This window comes from Lentinula edodes (assembly GCF_021015755.1).
Source record: "Lentinula edodes strain Le(Bin) 0899 ss11 chromosome Unknown C8R40scaffold_73, whole genome shotgun sequence".
Taxonomy (NCBI): domain Eukaryota; kingdom Fungi; phylum Basidiomycota; class Agaricomycetes; order Agaricales; family Omphalotaceae; genus Lentinula; species Lentinula edodes.
This window is the reverse complement of record NW_025764379.1, coordinates 46814-68705: the sequence shown is the minus strand read 5'-3', so window position 1 is coordinate 68705 and position 21892 is coordinate 46814. Positions and strand designations below refer to the sequence as shown.

The window sequence follows — 21892 nt, the reverse complement described above, 5'->3', positions numbered from 1 at the left end:
TTTTTTTTTTTCATAGTATGGGTGCTGCCTTCGTAGGGGTGTCGGCTGCAGTTTTCCTATTAGGCCGTTTGTAACATTCAGTTAATGTGATCAACCTTTGATTCAACCGGAAGTATCTAGTATGTTGTGCTCAAGCGTTCATATACTTCACACAACAGAGTGATCCTCGTGTGATTCGTTACATGGTAAGCACAACTAGTACTTTATGCTTGTCGCTAGTTTATATTAGTTTATAGATTGGAGCACTCTTGTTGTTGAACTGTGTCCACCAAGGATTGATTATGCATAGCGGTAAGAGACAGTCGACTATGTATCAAATTTCAATAAACAAATTGAGCTCAAGTATATTACTATCTTGTGTTACACTTCAACGACGCCATGTTCTTGGATTCCATTGTATGGTATGGGTGACTCAATATCGTATAGTCCTCATTAATGAACGAATCGACATACAGGAGTTTGACGGTATGGAATGACAACTTCGGCACGTCAACAGTTATTGATCATATTATCCATTTCCAGGTCGAAGGACTCTTCAACGTATGCACCTCGCCTGATAACAGATGAATAAACATTTAAGCTTGTCTGCAATTGTAGGGATTGATTGCATTATGTGTGCAAAGGTACAATGTGTTACCCATGAAAAGATGTTGTATCTGTAACTAACGTATTCCAGTTTCTGGATTTGGCGGATATCTCGACGTAGGAAGTTCATCTTTATCCACATTCTAAACCAATTGAAGTAGTCATTCAAGTCGTCAAGTACAGGCTTTGTATCACATTGCTATTGGTACGAATCATTGTTACAGATGCGCTACGTGAATTTGACCCTACTTTTGATACAGGAGATAATCGCTGTCGCACAAGCTGGTAGGTTATATTCGAGACTTCTTTGTAAACTTTTGATCATCATGTCTTTGACAGGTTGTGTTATAGGCAAGTAAATAAATGAATTTCAGTGAATATTAATGACACTGATATGTGTAGCTTTCGTTTCAATCGCGTAAGGAACATAACATGCTCACATTCCGTTTTTGTTATTCAACGAAGTCATAGGTTTACTACGGTGGAAACTTTTTCCGGAATGGAACCTAAACTTCGAGTTCGTCGTATTACTTATACGATATTGAATTCCTGATCAATCGTTTCAATAGGAGCTGTCTGTCGTCGTCAATATCATTGCTACAATTGATGATGTTATAATCGCTTGCATGTTGTCATTTCTATTCCAATCATCGAAAAATGGGTTCGGAAGGTAAGATAATTAATGTGGATTCATGAATAACATTAGGTTGATCTACAAGTATAGTACGTCTAATATATTGAACAGATTGGTAAGTTATTAGAACCGTATTTGCTTGGCAATCATTCTATAGCGATGATTGTTGTAGACGTTGCATGCGGTGAACACCGGAGCAATTACTAGGTGTGTACCGTGATCGACGTTTATAACAATTGCCAATTGGAATAAATCGACAGTATCTGCGCCATGTCAGCATTGGTTTCTGTAAGACATAATCACTTGAATATTTCTTGCTAAATATCGTTATTTTGTAGATGCTGGCAGCTCCAAAAACTCTGATATACATTGCGTTTTATTTTTGCATCGGGCGACGTATGTATGATATCGAACTTGTAGTCATAATATCTGATTATTACTCAGTGTACACGGCATCATTACTTGCAACCCTCAATGCTCGCAATGGCATGCGCAATGCGGCTGACAGTATACAAACTGCACTTGGCCGCATGTCTCCCCTCGCGTTCAGAAGCTTTGCGAATGAAAGAGTAATCAATAAAAGCATATTCAACGTTAGTCCAGTGGTGTTCTTTTATCTACTGTATTTTATTGATTGATACTAGAACCAGAGTGATATAGCAGTTGACGCAATCGACGGTACACAGCTTGAGATGGAAACGAATGGGACACAGATGTACGAATTATATGACATGTCTTCGGACAATATCGGTCAGAAAGTATGCCCTGAATTTTTATGATCTCTGCAGACTATATAATTCTTTTACTAGCTGCCTACGGTTCCGCAAGAGGCTCATTTCAATGCAATTTGACTACCACTATGCAGAGGCTGGTATTATTTTATATTTTTTTCTTGTCGTTGTATTTCTTGAATGTCGAGTGAATACCGGTATCAGACATTGATTGGGCTTTTGCGTTACTTGACCGTGAAAGATGTAATCATCGGTTCGCACAAAATATGATATTGTTGATCTCATCATATTGGGATTGTGAATTAATGTCGTCGGTTTCAATTGTTCTAGCTCGGTTGAGTTCAGGAATAAGCTTTACAGGCAGGTCAGGAAATTCTTTGACTTACTTCTGATAGGTCCTGGACCGTCCCCCGGTTGTACGGTACAAGCGGCGGTCTTATAAACACTGTGACGAAATCGTCTATAGCTGCACTCCAATCCGGACATGGTGTCGTTGACAATACTGTTCGTTAAGACCGTGGTAATTCGCTTCAGTGCCTTCATTGACTTTGGCTTCAATGTGCTCGGTGTCTGCAAGGAAGCTCAGGACGTGCTGAATCGCAGGAGTCAAGATGTCAACTTTGCGGAAGAAATTTATTCATTGCAGGGAGAGATGTCGTTCAGGAGTCAAGGGAATAATGAAGATATGCAGCGTGAAGAAAGTGGTGATTTGAAGACGGCACTCGTGAGCAGGGTGCATGAAGTTGAAGATGAAAACAAGCACCTTCCAGGAGCAACCTGAGGCGAGGTACAGGACTTTCAGATTTATCCTGTTTCTTTCCTAAAGTTGCGGGGAGGCTGCACCCCTTTCCATCCAAAACCAAGGAAGAGATCCCCCCGCCCAAACTAGAATGCGACGAACGAAGATTTGGTGAACCAGTAGGCGAAGTAGCTCTGGAAGCAACTCTGGATTTCGAGATAGCCCGATTGGATTGAATACGACAGACCTAAAGAGGAAACGTAATCAGTAATGTCGAACGAACCCGTCATTGAAGTCGAACTGACCTCAATCATCACATAGAGGATCGACGATAAGAACGTGCATAACAACAAGCAGTACATGCCAAACACGAGAGCAGTAAGCACCCACACTCCTCGTATACCATTAACTTCCCTGTAAACTCCGAAAACAAGAATGGCAATTTCGACAGCATAATCACGAAATATGGGAATGAAGACACCTGCTCAATGTCTCGAGCACAATTTCGCCTGCAGGCTTCGGCTGCCTATTTGAGCTAGAGTCACCTACAGGACCCCGCAGACGAGGGCGATCGAACACCACCCGAGTCAAGCGGAGAGGTTCGCCAAAATCAACCGTGCATCCGAGGAAGAAAGGCTTCGGTTAGTACAACTGGATCCATTAGAATGCAGAACCACATAGCAACCCGCAGAGACAAAAGAAGCGCGAACACGGAAGAAACAGAAACGGCAGAGGAGAGCCACAGGTTTGAACCGAGCCGGCAAGAACGATGGAACAACAAAAGGAAAATGGTGTGCATGAGAACATGGATTGCCAATATGAGAACAATGTCGAGGAAATCTACTTTCTGTATATGGTGAAATCATGCTGAAGGGTTCATGCGGCGCAGTGACAAGAAAGGTTGACACACGTCGGCCAAACCCCAGAACCGCACGACAAGAGTGATAGCGGCATACGCTACCCATTTGTTACCCCTGATCTCATCGATCACTTCAGTTTGCTTAGCTTCTACTTTAAATTCCATGTCACCGTGGAGTGGAGAAGATTTGATCAAACGGTCAAACGTGATTATGAAGTCTTCGAGCAGCCTACAAGAAATCATTGAGTGGTTTAGCACGTAAGAACGACATGATGCGCACCTCCGCCAACCGGTGAACGGAACCCAACAAATACTGGACCGGAAGTTCAAGAGGAACAATGGAGGCGGGGGGAAAATATTTGGCTTTCATATGATGCCAAAATGTGTTTCGGAAGTTAACCCATTCGTTACGATGTAAAAGAGTACGTGAAGGCCGGAGAACAGAACGACAAGAGGATGCGAAGAAGACTGAGTGTTTGATGGTGGAAAAGAGAAAGACGACAGTCTTAATGAGAGAATAGGCGGCGTGAATGAAGAAGGGCTTGAGTACAGCGCGCATAACGAAAACAGTGCGATAAACGCTTCAAACAGGAAGGAATACTAACGAACAACAATCAGTAACCAGCAGTGGAATCTAAGTATGGGGGGGACCTAAACTTACGAAGTGCAGTATTAATTATGTCTGAAGCAGCTGCGCTTCACCCAGATTCCCAAAATAGCGCCAACCAAAGGACAACGCCCCCGGGACGTAGTACGACACCGGTCTGGTTCAGATCGACCTCTTCATTAATTGCCTTCATCATTTCTCTGAGATTGAAATATCCGGAACATCGATTTATGCATGCTTGCAAGGCCTTGCATCTTGAATGTTGAAACATTAACGCGTTCAGTTGAACTGATCTGTGAGGTGACCGTTTTAATAGTAAACAATCTATCCTTAGCACCGTGCATGCTTCAGAGCGCTTGTATATCAGTCAAGGACTACCATACGTACCTCCAGACCGAATTTCATTGGCTAACGCGTGCCATATACCGCCAACGCTACATGGGTGATTGAGACTGTTCTCTTAACGTTTGGAGATAAGACGATGTTGTTATGAACACTACACTACGTGCAGTAAGTTCATTTAGCGCGAATTGTCCGACCATGGCTGTATACTATGTGGCGAAGGAAAAACAGGGCCCAAGCAAGAGGCACCCAGCGCCGAGACACACGCGAGCGGGGCCCCCGGAAGAGAACCCACCAGCACGCACATTGAAACCTGGAGTTGGAAAGACCCACACAGCGCCCACCAGGATATCGAGTTTTCGACAAGTCAACGAAGGACCTTAATCGACAGCCGTTCGTATGCTGTCAATCTCGGATACATCCATTTTTAAACCACACCGTCAAGCATTTTCAATTCAGTTATAGATTCTGAACGTCCAGCGGTCGCAAAAACTTTGACTTCTGGTTTACATGTCGAAGGCATAAGGAAATACTTTTTAATCGTTCAGTGGGAACGAGACATACCTCTACAGTAGAATTTCTTGACAAAAGCACGGTTGATACCACCAACGCTGCGGCCAGTTATCAAAATGTTCCTTTGCCTGATAGTGGATAAGAAAACGTTTAAGCGTACCTTGGTATACATAGGTCGAATTCATACGCATATGTTGTATTCTCGACGATCTTGGTATCAGCTATGTAAAGGATTCGAGTAGTTTAGTTCTGTTTTTTTGTCGAGGTCGGCACCGGTCCGTTTGTCGTTTCTGGTGCGGGGTCGGTTTTCGGTGTCTCGGACCGACGGTTATTTCCGAGTCTCCCAAACAGGTTCCAGATTTAGAAAAAAATTCTTATTGTCATGTGAGACGCAAAGCTCGTAATCTGCTTTCAGTTATCTTCTCGCGTATTTGACGACTCGTACACTACCTGATTGCCAATCCTTGTAAATTCAACGATTTGAGATCGCATTTCTTTCCGATTGGTCTTTGCTCGAAAATTGTTGGGGAGTTTGACCTGCGGTGACACGTTAGACAGGTCTGTCAAAAATTTGGCGTACTAGTGATTGGTTCCTAGAAGCAGAGGTCAAGAAACCCTTTGAAGATTCCCCTGATAGCACCTTCTTCGAACGACTCAGGTATCGCTCTAATTCACCGCTGTCATTGTCATCTCAACATTTGAGTTTTCAGCTGTTCTCCAAATGGTGCACGTATCACTGCTTCGAATGCCACCAAGAACAAGAGTTTTGTCTTCATCGCTGCTATCATTATTCGTGAGACATGGACATCAGATATCAGTCTGATTGGACACGAAAATACAGTGAAAGTCGCAGTATGTTTCATTTCCTTAATCGTTTATTCCCCAATATTGACCGTTGCAGGCATATAATCCTCATATCTTCTCAAGAAAATTCCACTCCCGTCGTAACCTCAAATACTTGCTCTGTTGTTGCATTGGGTGCAGTCGACCGATCTACTCCATGCGACAGACAAAATCTGCTCGACTTCTCATCGTTACGAAGGAGGTTTTTGATAAGCAGATAATGGTTCTGAGTTGGTGAGCTATCGCATGATTCCCACTAATCTCGTCTCACATTTCCGCTATTTCAGGTCGTGGGATGATATCACTTGTACATTGTATCGTCTGATGGGACCATCGCTGTATTTGACTTAGAACAAGATGAACTGGAAGGAATAGCTCTGCATTCCGTACAAGAACAATACCTTCCCAAATTCGGTTTCACCCCGCCTCTACTTCCTAAAGGTTATTCCCATGTAATTACCTATTCACACAACGCCACTGTCTCTAAAAGTCATTCACAGTCGGTTGCATTTGATATTGCGACTATCGGGGGCGAGGTAGTGAACGTATTGGTTGCCAAAAGGAATAACAAGAAGAAACGAGCCGGATTGACGACCATGTAATCCGTACCATCTGCTGATGCGGGACCTTCGCCTCATGACAACAAGCCAGTTTGTTTCCTTCCTGACTCAGATGCAAAATTGGGCAAGCCTATGTCACTACTCGTTCGCGAATTATTCTTCCCAGTACCGGATGAGCAAATATTCCATACACATCCGGACTGGTACTTTCATGGTGATGTCAACATGATCCAGTGATGCATTCGTGAATAGGTCAATGAAGAAGAAAGATGAGGTTTTACGTCCTACGTATAAGACGTTAGGTGGAAACAGTCAGAGGGAAATATCTTTGTCAAAGAAATCAACGATTACATATCCGTTGGAAGTTCGCTGGACTCAGCTTGCCTGTTCTTGCCATTTTGATGCGAATTACTGCGCAGCTCAATGGTACTCATATATTCGAAGGTCTCAACTTCGAAAACGGACATGAGTACTTTACCCAGACCGATGTCGATTGTTTTAAACATTTTCAGGTGCTACCTCGGTGCATTTCTTCAAGGGTAAGCAAACGCTTTGGCTGGATTATCTGTCGTCACCGGTCATCGCAATACATACCACGCCACAGTTTTGTGTTGCCGCCATGTCGGATGGTTCTCTCAATGTGTATTCGCCATGAAGAAGATGGTATTTCTAGGTTTGACATGTACGACCGCGTTCGAATCTCAGTCGCCTTTCTCCAAGGTTAATGCCGACTTTGAATATGGGTCTTCGTTGCTCTATCCTGGATGGTTCCAAAAACTGTCTGTTGGTTATAACACAAGCCGATGTTCTGCATTTGTGGTGTGAACGATTAATCTACTCACTTGAGCTCGAATTGATAATCAGGGTTTTTTTAGGAATCGCCTTCTTTTCTCCTGTGTCCGTTGCACCTGTAATATCATCACCAAACGACACCATTGTCTCTTGCGTCGTGCGAGGAAATGGCACTCCAGTTGTCAACTACTCAAATGAAACTGTCTATTCTTATAACGCCGCCCTCTTCACTTGGGTCAAGATCAGTGATCGATGGTGGTCGGAAGGTTCAGACGTGTGGCAAGGACGACACAGGTTCCAGTCACAAGTCGCTAATCGTGGCATAGTTGCCTTTGTTGAAGGGACCCTCAGTGGTCCGCCCAGCCAGGCCTTAGAGACCCCCTGGTCAGAATGCTGGAATACGACTTTGACTTTATGCCATCTGGAAACACAACTGCATGCTGCGAAATTGCTTGATAGCCCCGTTGAATATTAACAGTATCTCAGACTTTATGTAAAGAAAATTGCGGACGAAGGTTTCAGAAGCGGAGCAAAAGAACTTACAAAGGATCTTTCCGGTCCTATACATTGTTGAGTTTCCGTTTTACACTGTGCATGATAGAATGTTCATCCTCAAACAGGCGTCCCGGAGAGGAGAAGAACATGTGCTGGTCACACACGCAATGATGGTCCCAAAAATTCCAGAGGTGAGGTTGTGGCTCCCACTGTTTCCCCTACTCCGGATGCCCGTGGACGGAGGGAAGGTCAACCTCAACGGGGTTTGGGTGGAGCCGATGACACAGTGCTTTTCGAACTTCGTCGCAGAGCGAGCTGAAAGAAGGCCACCGCCGAATCATTGGGCGGGAATGAAGGAGAACGTACAAGTAATGGCAGCAATGGAAGTAGTATTGATATAAGCGAAATGGAAAAATTCTTGGGCGGAAACGGGACAGAGACAGTCAGTCAATATTCTTTACCTCATTACTGTCTTTCGCCTCATATTTCCCACAGATGCTTCATCTTGGAACTTTATATTACCTCGATATCCATGCAGAGCCTCCTTGTCAATGGCAGCGATGTCAAGCACTACTTTATTGCCATACACTTCTGTTGTCATGGTTGGCTCCTACTACTCAATCTGTATCTGGACCATCTACTGGTCGGGCACCGTTGTGCCGCGCTATCGTTCAATTGGATCTCGTCAGCTGTTGTGCGGTTGAGAGTGCTCTTAGCCTAAGTCCTAGAGATGATGTTGGACAGATGGAGTCCCTGGCACTATCCTGAATTGTTTATGGCGATGGCGTAGAGAGGTTGGCGTGAGATAATTTAGTACAGCGATTAAGATGGATTGAAAGAATCTGGTAGATTTCATGATCAATTATGAACTCCGTCGTCATTCTCATTCTTTTACAGGGAAGTGATGAACACACCCCCGACACCGACCCTTTCTCGTGCACCATCCATCACTCCTTCTTTCACCTCATCGTTCTCTTCCCTCACTCGTACTATCACCTGACGCTCTGGTTCTCCTACTGGCTCCATCCGGACCATCATGTCAATGGATTCGAATCTGAATGTCTGTTCTACTGCGAGTAGCGGAACCGGGAATCGTAGTACTGTCTACGTCCCTCCAATGTCTGACATTACTGATATTCCTGAATTATCTGTGGCGGAAGATGATTTATATGCTTCAGAATCGGATGGCACGTGGGGACATTCATCTTTATCGGGTACTGGACGGTATCATCTCCTTTTTTCATGTCGTCCAGTATGATCGTCTGGAAGCGGAGCATGACTGATGCCCGTTAATTTGATTTTGACTCCAACGTCCGATCTTCCTCTACCTTCGTTTACAGCATTGAGCACTAGTGTACCTACTACATCCAGCGTTCATTGGTCGAAAAGCCGGAGCTCTGGTCTTTTGTCATTACCACCTACAGCACTGACAGAAGTATCTTCTTAGATTGTTACTACGAGCCTTCAAATCTCTAGTTCGTCGTGAACACTACAACTTTCTACAACTTTGCCATCTTCTACGTCCACAAACAAAAATTTCCGTTATGTTCTCCATACGTTCATCAGGCGGCATCCGTCCGCACCTCCTGCCGTCGTCGTTTAACCGACCAAGGTTCCAGGCCTCCCATTACTGTCGAAGCCTGTACAACGACAACTGCCTTCACTACCGAGGCACCGCCCATCGTCAAAGTCGAAACAGGTTCAGCCGAGCTCTTCGCCGAGCGCAACGCCAGCGCCAGAAGCAATTTCAGTTCCGAAGTCTTCGCCGGAGATCTGGGACAACAAGTCCCTTTCGGCTAATGCGAGAGGGCGTCTGCATTCAAAGCCCAAAGAGAAGTTCACAACAAAGTTTTCCAAGGTTATTCCTGTACCCCGCAGCTTCATTTCAGTCGGTACCAATTTGTCTCGATCGGAGCCTAGCGCTTCCAACGTTCGCTCTCGTAAAGACAACCCCTTTGCCGCCGGAGACCCGTTCTCAATCTGTGATGACTTGACCGACACGGAAGACGACACAGATGACTGACTCCTCCGGTTACGCCTACACATGCTCGTGCAACTCCTCGCTTCAAATTGGGCCTTGGTGATGAACCTCGTATTGCTCCTATTACTGCTCCTATTTCTGCTTCGTCCTCTGGGTTTCCCTTCAGTGTTTCTTCTACATCCAGTCCCGTAGGTAGAAAAACAGTCAGGACGCACTATCGAGTTCCTAGTGAAGGCATATTTGCTATGTCTTCTGACGAAGAGTCAATTACTCATCGTACTGCCAACGGGCCCAATATTGACTTGAAGGCGTTACTCAGTCTGACTGCAAAGCGTTTGCCACTGTCGGACGAGTCCCAGTAGGAACGAGAAGCCGCCGCCGTTGCTGCGTACTTCGCGAGCTCCAACTTTCAAAACTCCCCTAGTCCCGAGGAACTTCCTCCTCCTTCGTTTGTTTTTGTCTAACTTTGTTTTGACAGGTACATGGTGTTGAGGTCAGTAGTGCAATGTCTAGATCATCATAGTCTACTAACGAGGCTTTAGTTACAGGGATTACTTGTTCAAAACCTTCCCTTGCCTAGCCGATTAGACTTTTGCTTGCATTTTGACGTTTCACGTCTTTCCTGCTTCCTCTACATCTAGGTCCCCCACCACACGATCCTCCATCCATATCCTCTATTGTCACTGTTTTCGCATCGCAATTTCTTCGCTTACTGCAACCCACCGAGCGTCTTGCAATTTTCTATGTTTTTGGTCTGGACGGCGTGCCTGCGTAGCGTGGAACCTAGCGGTTTGCCCGTGCCAGAATGTAAAAAAGAGTCAGGTTACTGATTGAAGGGGGAAAGCACTGACTCAAATGAATTTGGAATACTGTATACGATATGCAGTGGTAGGAACGATTGCTCATGTTTATTGAACATTGCCGGTGGTGTCATCTTGTATCTTCTACTCTTGCCAATAGCACGAGGGGCAGGCTATAGCCGGCCAGCCTCTGTCGCGTCAACGCCTACCGATGTCTACAAAGCTTTCTTCTGGTCTGGATTGCGCTTGGATCCCAAATTTCAACATATTTTACCATTTGTCCAACGAAATCCTCGGCCCCATCTATTATTGTCCTTGTATTTTCTCCCGATTATCGTATCTCTATTTTCTATTTCCGAGCACCTTTACCCCCTCTACCCCATTTCCATCCGGTGCTCGTGGCTCTTTATTATTTTCCATCTTCCCGTTCGCATTTAACCTCATAACTTTTCTTTGACCCGAATCACTGTATCAAGTAACCATCTGCATCTTCGTTCCCACATCCCTATATTACACCCCGCCTACCATTGGTCCCTTTGCTGTATTAGAAACATTGGGGAAGGTCTCTATGCGTGTACAATTTATTTCTATCTGTGTTTCTTGAGATTTTTTTTAAATTCTCTTCTTTGCCCGTGTGGTACCTGTTCTATATTTTCTTCCTTGCGTCTATTTTTCTTGTGCGGCTCCATCGTCACTACATTGTGATTATGAATGCCTTTTGGTGTACTTGTCGATTACGTGCGTATTTTTTTCTTTTTTTGCTGTTGCTATACTGATAACTCTTCTTCTCTAGTTTTGCATGCATGCTTCCCTTCTTTTCTCTGTACCTTCTGGTACATGGCATTCATGCATACACTTTCCCCATCAAACAGACTGATCTCTTCGCAGCGCCATTGCTTCGGCGCTTTCACGACGGCACATCACCCTATGTTCTTGTCGCCTGTCATCGTCTCCCCTTGCATGGACTTATCTTCTCACCGTTCATCATCGCACATTCTGTCTTCATCGGTTCCAACTAGAGTGTATAATTACATTTTCTTTAGTTCCTTCACCCCGTTTCGAATACGACGACTGCATCCTCATCCTACGCTCCGATATCCCCATTCTTTACTTTCTTCTGCAAGTTACCCTTACCACCGTTAGCTTTTTTTTTTCTCTGCACATCGTTGTATCATAGTCGTAACCTGACACACTCCTTTGCATTATCATTACGCCGCACACCTCTCTGCCCTACTTCTGCCTCTCTTTCTAACTCCCAATTCTCGAAGACTGTACAGAATCGAACAAGATTACTATTCACGCTCTTTTTTATTTTTTCTTTTTACCTATACTTTATGCAACACCTTTTTTCATTTATTTGAAGTTCTGAAAGTTCGTAGGTTGAAGTACCCGATCAAAATAATAAGTGCTTCGTGTAAACGATCGTTTATATTTCGCGGGACTGAGAACGGTAAAATCGATGAGGTGGTAACGTTCGGCGCAAGCGACGAAGTGTATATTAATCACCAAACTCAATTACTAGGTATATGATACTTATGAGTCAACCAAACATCATGGTATCTTCTCTGTCAATCGCATACATGCCAGGAGTAGGGTATTCGTCTTCGTCCGGAAACGTCCCACCGGCTCCGAAACCGGGACCGAGACCACCCATATCTAAGATAGAAAAAAACATCCCTCAGTCTCTAGACAGAAGCATTGAAGATGGATAAGTACCAGAATTATCGTTCGTTTTGATCGCCTTCGAAATGAATTCCTTGCTACGCCCGGTCTCCGTATCGAGTTGAGCAAGGTGTACCGACTGTCTTCGTATAGCTTCTAGAAGAATAGAAACGGACACTTTTTGTAGACCAATTCCAGTAGGTAAAACTCCTAAAAGCCGGCGTATATCTTCTACACCGATATCTACAGTGCCAGGCGGATCGTGGAAGATGACAATTCCGGAGTCGGAGATTGTGGCAAGAATAGTTTTCGACTCAATCTGTAGAAAGGCTTAACAATCGGAGAACAAAATACGATGAAGGTACCCTTCAGCACCAAGGTTCTGACTTGTTACTCATCGTCGATCCCAATATACTTTCCGATCTCAGCCAAGCCTAGCGTGACATAGGTTTCAGTTAGCCTTTTGATAATCCACTTCAAAGCTTCCGACACAAGCAGGCCGACCAAGCCAAGATTACACTCCAACAAGTATAGTTTCCTGTCTTTGCTTACGAGCAGCCCTAAACGGTGATCCCCGAAGATGAACCCCCTTCGCGGCCCCCAGAATTTGGAAAACTAGGAAAAGCGTTAATCAGATTCTGGTACGGAGATTCCTTGAATATACGCATGAGAACAGGTGATGTATATTTTGGCAGCGCTTGTGGTCGGGCCAGGGCAATACATTGCACCAGACGAAGTTTCTTGAGCGCTTCGAGTTGAAGACCAGCAGGAGGTGAGTTATGGGTGCTTGGAGCAGTGAGCGCAGTCTCAAAGTAGTCGAGTGCAGCAGTGTAATTTCCCATTTTTGTGAGAGTGATTCCACCGAGATAATGGTAGAAAAGATTATCGTTAGACGATAGACTGTCGTCAGAATAAATGCTGGTGAACATAAACAACTCATCGATGGGGTTTTCAACGAGCAAAATGCAGATTTCGGGAGTGATGTGTCTGGTTTGAAGTGTGATCAGGAGCAAGATAGAATGGTTCGGAGTGAGGATGCTGGGAGTAGTTGGGAGCCGTGTGACAAGAGAATAGAGCAGAGGTATTGCTAGTTTAAGCTAGATAGAGAAAAATCAATTTGTCATGGGCGCGACTTCAGATTCAGTCTCTTACATTTCCTTGATCTGAAGCATATCGCATCAAGGATTTGGCGAGCATTATCATTCGCTCAGGAGCTAGGCGCACTTGCTCTGGATCAAAGTTGTCGCAAAACTGGATCACTGTGGCCCATAGGGGCCTCTGCACGCCGCTCTGTGCATTAAAGTACATATGTAGTCTTGCAGATCTACAAAAACATGAGTGCTACAGTAAACCAGGCAGGGAAAGACGCCACATACAAGATATACATTACTCCAAGCATGTTACTTCTTCTATCAAGAACAGAAAACGGGTCTTGGCCGGAGGATAAAGAGCTTGCGAGTATAAATTCACAGACATCTTTCCCAGATGCTCCAGGTGTGCGTAAAGTGTACGCCAAAGCCTCGAGATTGTTACTGGTCGTGATCTATTGGATTAACCTATCAATGCTTTGGTTATCTGACGCTATCCTAATGCTTGTGTGGTACAAATGAAATTTCTGAATAGAATTACGACCAGAGGAAGAGAAGAAAGGAAATTCAGTGTTAAACACTGACGTTATCGGCAAACCTCGTCATGATCGTTCAACTGCCTTCGGAACTGATTTTTTCTGTTTTTTCGTTGCTCGAGTTATCTTGCATCCAAGCTTTTTCCCTCGTTTACAAGATCTGTAAAAGACTTCTCGATGAAAACGATTTTTCATCTACCATGCCCTTTCAGCTTATCGTGGATATATCGATTCAGAAACCGTCTTCAATCAATTGTTTTTCCTGTACTCTTCAGGCCCTGGTCGGCGTGACGAATCGGAAATGTTTCTGTGCGCAGCTATGAAGTTCTGCCATTCTTACCAACACTCAATTAGAAACTAAATAGGCCAAAGATGCGTCCATATCAGCAAAAGTTGGACTGGCAAGGCGTCTTCCCATTATGGATCATACGCGGGATCTGGATCTAAAGTGCACCGCATCAAGGTCGATGAGCAAGCTGGATTTATTTTAACCAGCTTCCGAGATGGCGGTCTACTGGTAAATGATCTCGTAGACGACCAGGTATTATGGTCGCTACCGAAGGTACTTTGTCGGCTATGAATGCGATCGCAATTGCTTACATCTACGTAGACCTATGTCAAGCAGTTTGCTCATCTAGAATGTGAAAAAGGATTTCTCATATTCGATCGTCTAGGAAGGAACAAATGCGAGTGGATTTCCTCCTACTCCTTCACAATCGAACACTCTTCCAGACCAAATTTCCGCCTCCGAGGAATCTTATCAGAAACATGCTGCTACATACTCCAAAGGATATTTCAAACCATGGGCAATTCTGAAGATACCCCGACTCACTAGTGCTTTCCGGTTCGTTTACCCAACTCTCCTAGTCGGGGCTCGGGATCATTCTTTCCTATGGGACACCCCCTCTTACGAGCTTGTGCACACGATCCCGTCGATCCGGGCGGCCGAGAATTCCAGTTCTGCTTTTGTAGTCGTGGTGGCAAACGCCCCTTCTTTGGATGCTCCTGCTCTCAGATTTGGTCCTCTGGGACATCTCAATTACGTTGACGTGGACGAAAAGCATATATTCATCTGTGATCTTACTGCGTTGCGTGTATTTTCTCGTGCAACAGGAGAATGCGTCCTTGACGTATCTTCCGCAAGACGAGAATTTGGTTGACGCAAATTCTCTGTAACATATGAGTCTGAAACACCGACGGCAGGTGCAGCACTTGTGAACCACTTCACCCATGGTAAAGAGTTTGCACTATCCTCGTCGTCTTTTCAACCACGGATCATTGAAGAGTTCGTTGCCGGTCAGTCCTGTTGTTTTCCTATAGATGAGTATAACCTTCAGATACGGTGCATTCTGCAGTACATGCCTCTTCTTGTGGCCGACACCTCGTCGCGATGTTGGATAGCGCGCGGGTGGTGATATTAGAAAACTTTCAAGAAGGTCCCTTCTCATATACGATCGCATGGTAAAAATTCAGCTCGGAGCTTCTCGAAGCCCGTCAAAATATCTAGCAATACATAATGACCGCGTCGTTGTCGTTAATGTCAATGAAGATCTTCTATAAATCTCAGCAGATTCTTCGTCTTAGACCTCGACAGAACACCGGTCTATTTCTCTTTTCTCTTTCTGCCACTCTCGAGGCTAAGATAAAACCAGACGCCAGTCCTAGTGGAACTCTGATTATATCTCGTGCTCCATTTTTTGGGTATCACATATACATGTCGAATGTCACTTGTCTCCAACCTTCAGACACCGGTCTCTATCTCGACTGGGTTCCTTCCCATCTCAAACTTTGTCTTGAAGATGAAGCCAAAATTATTGCCCCGAGGGTCGCAATAGAAAGAGTGCAAGATAAGATCTTGAAATTTGACGGTGATGAACTCCGCACTGTATTTGAAATTACATGATGTATTTGAATTGAATTTTTGTGGCAGCATAGGGCCCCGATACAGAAGATGCTCGATACGGCTTCGAAGAGGATGAACAGGAGCCCTATTATATGTTTATATTGACCATTTAATGATTTTAGGTCCAGCCTTGGTCTGTATGCGCAAGAACCTTTTCTTTTCGTGTTCTGAATTAGCTCTGCAGTTGTTTCTCTAGGTTTAGCAATAGAACGTTGCGTTCTTCCTGCTTCAAAAACAATGGTGCAAGCAGATATACTTTTCAATCTTCCTCCGACTGAACAGGTTTGCATTCGGAAGGAAAATAGCTATATTTGATGCTGACGTGAACACCCTCTCCCTATCTAGTACTCAAAATCCAAGTCCTTGGCACACGTACCATTTGTAGGGAATTTCGGGCCATTTTCTTGGTCCCACAGAAATTTTGCCTCTGCAAAGGGCGAAGATAAACAGTGAGCATCCTTCTGAGCCCAAAATAATTATTCATCAAGTTTCCTCAGGGCAATGCAACGACATATGAAGACCGCCGCCAGTTGGGATTTTGAGAGAATGATACCTTGTCATGAAGTATGTAAGGTACCCTCATCGTATGTACCACTACTCACAATGTCATGTTATCTCCAGGATGTTATTGAAGTTGGGGATAAGAATGCTTGGAAGGCTGCATACAAAGCTTACTTGAATTAGAACGCAGCTAGAACAGAAGCAAAGTCTTCAGACGTCAGTTTTATGTATTGGATGACTGTATGGAAATCGACATTATTTTATTCTCGATCAAGATGGTGATGATCTCCTGGCTAAGCCACATTGCGAATCAAGATTCCAGGAGACTTCGTATTCCCCGATTCTTGATAGGTGAGTGACAATTTCCTCCTTGTAGATATGTCCTCTCAGGTATATCTATTCCCTGACCTCCGAGAATGCGTCCAAATCTGAAATTCGTTGTCAGATTTCAACCAGGATCATCAAAGGATGATGTTGGGCCTACACAATGCCTTCAGGCATGTGATGCTTCCGCTCGCGTGTTAATTTAACTTTGAATGTGTACTCGGAGAATGCTACATAGTGTAATTCATATACTAGTAAGTATGGAAGGTTACTCGACCAAAGATTCGGATAGCGACTCGTTTCCTTTCATAGGACGATCTAGCACACCATCGATAACCAATTTATTGCTCTACTGTTTATTTAGACTCAACCTTTCGCCTTGAGTTGCGTTGGTTAGAATTTTTGCAGATCAATGTATCCCCTTATCTCTGAGGTTTTTTGTATACATGAAAATAACACCACGTACTGGAGGGTATCAGACAGGTCTTCGTGGGATATGTATAATTCCGGTCTCATCCATGTGTGACGCAGTTGTAACGAGCTGACCAGAGCTAATGTAATGAGGTACTTTACACATTAACGCAGAACTCAAGTAACTAATCTAGGAGTGATCAATATAATCCCAATTTTAACCCCACGCTCGTTTTACATCGTCTCATTTCTCAGAAGATGTGCCAGTGTGTAAGGCCCAATCACTTCCCTGTCGGGTCCGACCATCTCTCTTTCTTCTTCCTTTCAGATCCGACCCGCACCTGTTTCCCTCTCGGTCTATTGCCCTTTGCGATCACTCTTTTCTCTAGCCTTGATCATATTAACCATATCATCCTTTCTTTATTGAGCCGGAGTCAAGCGGTACCACTCAGTGAACTCTTCGACCACGGAAGATTGCTTATCTGTCTTCCTTAGAATATCTGCCCACAATAGGTCAAACTGGCGGTTGAACCATTGAACCAATTTTCATGCAAAGTAGTAATTAATTTCAGCTCTGGTTGCCATGTCAAGACACCGGGACATCCAAAATCAATCTTCGGTGAGCATGTAATGCTCTGCTCGACGAAAAACCTATCCAAACAAGCACATTGCTGAGTCCAAGATTCCTGCAAAGAGAGGAGAGAGATTAAGCGATGCTAAGGATTGATGGTAAAGAGCGGCGGCTTACGTAGGGAGAAAATGTGCTCAATTCGTTAAAGTATCAAACGCTAGAGCATGCACTCACTCACGAGCTGAGGATCGGGTTTGATCCAGAATTGATGCCCTCTTAGTCGCTGGTGCTGGTTGTCAGATATCTCTCCCCCATGAACTTTCTCCAAGAGAATAACACCGTATTCCTTTCCATCCCCTTTCATTTTCCGTGTCTCGGTTCGATGTCATACTCCGAATTGTTCGAGGGTAAATAGTTCGCATGAAACAGTGGACTTGATGAGATCGACTATCTTTACAACGTAGACACTGTCCCCTGGAAAGGTGTGATCCTCGTGAGACATTGTGTATCCCGACATTGAACCCTCCATTGCCATCTGTTTTGACAAGAGACAGCTTTTGAATTTCTTCACTTCCTTTCGTTCTTAACCAAATTGGCTATCAAAGTTCTCGGTCATCAGCATTAGGCACTGTAGGGTTTGCGTCGCCCTGACCACAAACTTTGAAGCACAGAGAAACACTAAGTAAGTAGTACTGTAAACTTACGGAAACCAGAATCATTTGGTCCATACCTTCACAAGTTCCTGGTTTTTCTTGCAACCTTCCAGTGATCCAATTTGACTACAAAAAATGTCAATAAAGACTATTATTCTAAAGTCGTAACCTCATAGGTCTTCAGGGAATAAAATTCCTTACAGGTCGAAGGAGGTTGATACGCCATTGAATTTTGCACCACATATCGAAGGATCATTGAACAAAGATAATCCACACAAGGGGTGTAAGATATCCAACTTGAACAGCAGATGTGTTGTTAGACTTGGGAGTCGGAAGTGAAGTAATTACAGAAATGAGTGCAGCGTTAACAGCTAAGTAAAGCATGACGTCCCGGAATACAAACATTGTGGAATTTTTGAGCAGTCAGTAGTATGCAGATGATGATATTACCGATAGCTAAGAAAAAGACAAGACTTACACGATGGAAAGTACAGGGAAATACTTTTTGCGCTAGCCGGCAGAAAAAAATACCTAGTGGTTGAAGGGATTTAATTTTCGAAATCGTGTGGGCAGGTCAGACTCTGTCAGACTCCATGAGACTTCATCAGACTTCATCGTGATCTCACTTGGGTTAAGTATCTGTATATTCTGTATATCTAGGTATTTTGTGACTTTATTTGCTTCATTCTTACTGCAGTCTACCATTCCATGTTAGATGAGCATTCGCTGCAGCGGATATGGTTGGGCCCGGCTGTTCGCTTGGATCCCGTCCTAGACAGAGCCCCATATCAAATATCTATAGTCTAAGAGATACTGACAGGATAGTACTGATATTGAGACTTTATTAAAACACAGCATGAAGGGAGGGTTTGAGGTTTAGACTTCTAGACCGCCGAGAGATGTACATAACGACCTAAGTATGATAAGGTGGAGGAAGTTATAAGCGTCATCCGCAATACGGGAGTGAAGGAATCAACAGACATCCTCTTTATTTTAACACAACACTCAGACTCAACCATAGTGTATATCAACCCTCTCAATTTTCGATGGTTGGACTACATATAGGGTAACCTAAGCCAGTGAATTCAACAAAACTAACACTCTCGCCTTCGCGCACCCATAGGCCTTCTTGATATTATCTGTTGCTTAGTCAATGAATCTGCATGAAAAAAAAAACGAACCGCAATTTACTAAGGAACAAGTGATGAACAGCATCCGCGCCAATGATAAACTTATTTAATTACAGAAACAGAATGATGCGAAGCAAGATGGAACTTACACAGGCCCCATTTGTTCTAATTTTGCCTTCATCTCAGTATCCAACGGTGTCGAAGCCATGATCCAAAAATTGCCATTCCGCATATTCACAGCCGTACACCTTCCACCAAACCAAAGTGCGCAAAAGGACTACATGAAGGGTCACTCAGTTTTCAATCCGGAAACAGAGCCAGTGTGTAGTGCTATAGGAATAGATAATTTTAAATGGCAAAGTATAATACAGGTATAACGAGTTGTTTCTTTGGGTCTGAGGACCAAAGCGCTGTTTAAAAAAAAGTGGAAGCCTGCCAGGGGTACTACCAAACAACACTAAAGGAAACAAAGACTCATCAGATCTGAGAGTAAACAGACAAGGGTTCTAGATTAGAGAGATGAGAGAAATATGTATGAGAGAGAGGGATAATGGTGGTACCAGTCTATTTAAGCAGAAGGTAATGTACAGGTATATATAGCCATAGGTGAAACCTATGACATTGAGGACGCGTCGATGATAGGAAGCACGTGATCATGCTTCCACTGAAAAAATACATATATTTCCACTGGTCATTACAGTTGTTACAATGGGAGCCATCAGTTGTCTATTTCCTACAAATTATTCAGGATATTGTGCATGCTATAGTATTAGACCCATGAGAAGGTTGCACATTTGTCCCACTGAAAGGTGTTGATCATCAAAGAGACCTTAAATTCACCCACACCCTGTGGTAAACCAGTGAGTATGACAAAAACACAACAAACATTGTCCAGCCAGAATTTGCTTATATTGCACTTTGGCTAAAGAGTTTTTGAATAGCCAATAATGATGTTGATAGGTCAATGTATAGGTATTTCCAGTGGTCCCAACATCCCTTGTCCATCAGCATTCAGAATTCCTTTTCCATGAGCTGCCACCAGAGTGCCTAATGTATCATATCTTGCTTGAAGGATTGGGGCACCCACAGGCTGCCAGACATTGCTGCAAAAGCATACAAGTCTTGCACTATTAATGCTACTGGTGATCCATTGCCTGTGCTTCTATTGTCTAGTCTTCACCTTGGTCTTGCACTTCATGTTCTTGTGCACTGTATTCTTTGCTTTTGAGGTACCAACAAGACAGTATATGCCCTCTCTGGCCCTGTTGTGTAGCTACCGGCAGCGGGTTTGGTGTCTGCCTGTTGGCCATCTCTGTCTGTACTCTCTTTGACATTGGCATTTGAATAGGATTATGGGTTTCTGGTGTCTGATCCCTGTTTGCAGTATTTTCAGTAATATTTGGTGGGTCCTTATTTTGGTTACTAGGGTTTGTGAATCCAATGTTTGTCCAGTTTGTTTCCTCTTTGTCTTCTTCCTCCTCCTTTTGTGTTTTATGCATACAATGTGGTCTTCCTTCCTCAAGGGTCACATCATGCAACTCTTCAATCTTCTGGCTCTCCAGTATCCATACTTTGTACCCATGTCGGCCCCTGTACCCCAGAAGCTGCCCCTTCACTGCTTGCCTTCCCAGTTTACTATTTGTCTGCTGTCTTGGTAGCATTGCCCAGCAGTTGCATCCAAATGATCATAGGTGCAACATCATGTTGTTTCTTTGTCTACTCCTTCACTGGCACTGTATCCAGGAAGCGCACAGATGACACGAAGTTATTTACATAGACAAAGATTGCAGATGCTTCCCCTCCAAAATGAGTATGGGAGGTCTGCCTCCTCTAACAGAGTATGTTTTCCATCCATGACTGTTCTGAACACTCACTCAACAATTCCATTTGTTGCATAAGAGTATTGTGGGACCTTTTCAATAAGTATTCCGTTCTCTGTGCAGTATGTGTCCACCAGCCCATTGTTGAGTTCTCCACCACCATCTATCCTAATGACTTTGAGTAAGTTGCTTGTTTGCTTCTCTGCCATGACCCTATACTCATGTAATGCTTTTAGTCCTGTTTCCTTCTGTTTGTTCGATAGGTAGTATGGGACTTGGAATAATGATCTCCCATCCATGCAGAACATCAGATAATTTGCTCTCCTGCATATCTGCATTCTGGCTGGGCCAAACAGGTCCATGTGTACTCGTTCTAGTACCTTCAATTCATATGTTAGGACCTTGTGTTAAGAACATGTACACCAGAAAGCTGTGCCAAGGCCATACAGTGTCTAAGGATGGAGGGTCAAATGGAACAGTAGTGAACTTATTAACAACACTGCCATTATGCCGCTAGTCCCTGAGATTGAGAACAGAGAAAAGAGCAACTAGAAGCAGCCAGGTTGGAATGGCGGTAACACCGACGATGAGGAGCGAACCACAGAACATATAAGTCCTGAGGTCAGAGTAGAGAGTACTCAAAGAAGAATTCTTAAGACTTCAAAGGGAGAATGAGTGGCAATTTAATTCGATCAGTGATGGTCTAAGTCAATAATTAAACTGAGGAACTACAGTGTAGTACAGAAGTATTTATACCTATGGATCAGTGCATTGGTGCAGAGCACCAGACTAACTACTAGAAGTTATATGTA

The 21892-nt window shown here is 43.9% G+C and overlaps 7 protein-coding genes across 7 annotated transcripts; 5 read left to right on the top strand and 2 right to left on the bottom strand.

Moving 5' to 3' along the window:
• Positions 1-1084: 1084 nt before the first annotated feature.
• C8R40DRAFT_1178003 (uncharacterized protein) lies at positions 1085-2731 on the top strand (the record flags this gene model as incomplete). Its single annotated transcript, XM_046232781.1, has 10 exons — positions 1085-1102; positions 1155-1255; positions 1310-1334; positions 1392-1426; positions 1480-1507; positions 1558-1615; positions 1664-1812; positions 1864-1977; positions 2346-2366; positions 2417-2731. The coding sequence occupies 10 exons, from the start codon at positions 1085-1087 to the stop codon at positions 2729-2731; spliced, it is 864 nt and encodes a 287-aa protein (XP_046079354.1).
• Positions 2732-3551: 820 nt separating this feature from the next.
• Positions 3552-4107, bottom strand: C8R40DRAFT_1178002 (uncharacterized protein; the record flags this gene model as incomplete). The annotated part of the gene is made up of 2 exons (XM_046232780.1): positions 3552-3777; positions 3839-4107. The coding sequence occupies 2 exons, from the start codon at positions 4105-4107 to the stop codon at positions 3552-3554; spliced, it is 495 nt and encodes a 164-aa protein (XP_046079353.1).
• Positions 4108-7064: 2957 nt separating this feature from the next.
• Positions 7065-7680, top strand: C8R40DRAFT_1178001 (TUP1-like enhancer of split-domain-containing protein; the record flags this gene model as incomplete). Its single annotated transcript, XM_046232779.1, has 2 exons — positions 7065-7200; positions 7289-7680. The coding sequence occupies 2 exons, from the start codon at positions 7065-7067 to the stop codon at positions 7678-7680; spliced, it is 528 nt and encodes a 175-aa protein (XP_046079352.1).
• Positions 7681-8736: 1056 nt separating this feature from the next.
• C8R40DRAFT_1178000 (uncharacterized protein) lies at positions 8737-9500 on the top strand (the record flags this gene model as incomplete). The annotated part of the gene is made up of 4 exons (XM_046232778.1): positions 8737-8891; positions 8954-8988; positions 9041-9135; positions 9177-9500. 4 exons carry the CDS (start codon positions 8737-8739, stop codon positions 9498-9500), a joined length of 609 nt encoding a protein of 202 aa, XP_046079351.1.
• A 2659-nt stretch (positions 9501-12159) lies between these two features.
• C8R40DRAFT_1222988 (uncharacterized protein) lies at positions 12160-13837 on the bottom strand (the record flags this gene model as incomplete). The annotated part of the gene is made up of 6 exons (XM_046233288.1): positions 12160-12462; positions 12588-12703; positions 12760-13240; positions 13296-13467; positions 13520-13686; positions 13817-13837. The coding sequence occupies 6 exons, from the start codon at positions 13835-13837 to the stop codon at positions 12160-12162; spliced, it is 1260 nt and encodes a 419-aa protein (XP_046079350.1).
• Positions 13838-13967: 130 nt separating this feature from the next.
• Positions 13968-15232, top strand: C8R40DRAFT_1074951 (uncharacterized protein; the record flags this gene model as incomplete). Its single annotated transcript, XM_046226786.1, has 5 exons — positions 13968-14076; positions 14133-14329; positions 14442-14922; positions 14971-15063; positions 15123-15232. 5 exons carry the CDS (start codon positions 13968-13970, stop codon positions 15230-15232), a joined length of 990 nt encoding a protein of 329 aa, XP_046079349.1.
• A 249-nt stretch (positions 15233-15481) lies between these two features.
• On the top strand, positions 15482-16354 carry C8R40DRAFT_1074950 (uncharacterized protein; the record flags this gene model as incomplete). Its single annotated transcript, XM_046226785.1, has 7 exons — positions 15482-15652; positions 15703-15764; positions 15793-15803; positions 15867-15952; positions 16016-16119; positions 16168-16234; positions 16292-16354. 7 exons carry the CDS (start codon positions 15482-15484, stop codon positions 16352-16354), a joined length of 564 nt encoding a protein of 187 aa, XP_046079348.1.
• Positions 16355-21892: the final 5538 nt, after the last annotated feature.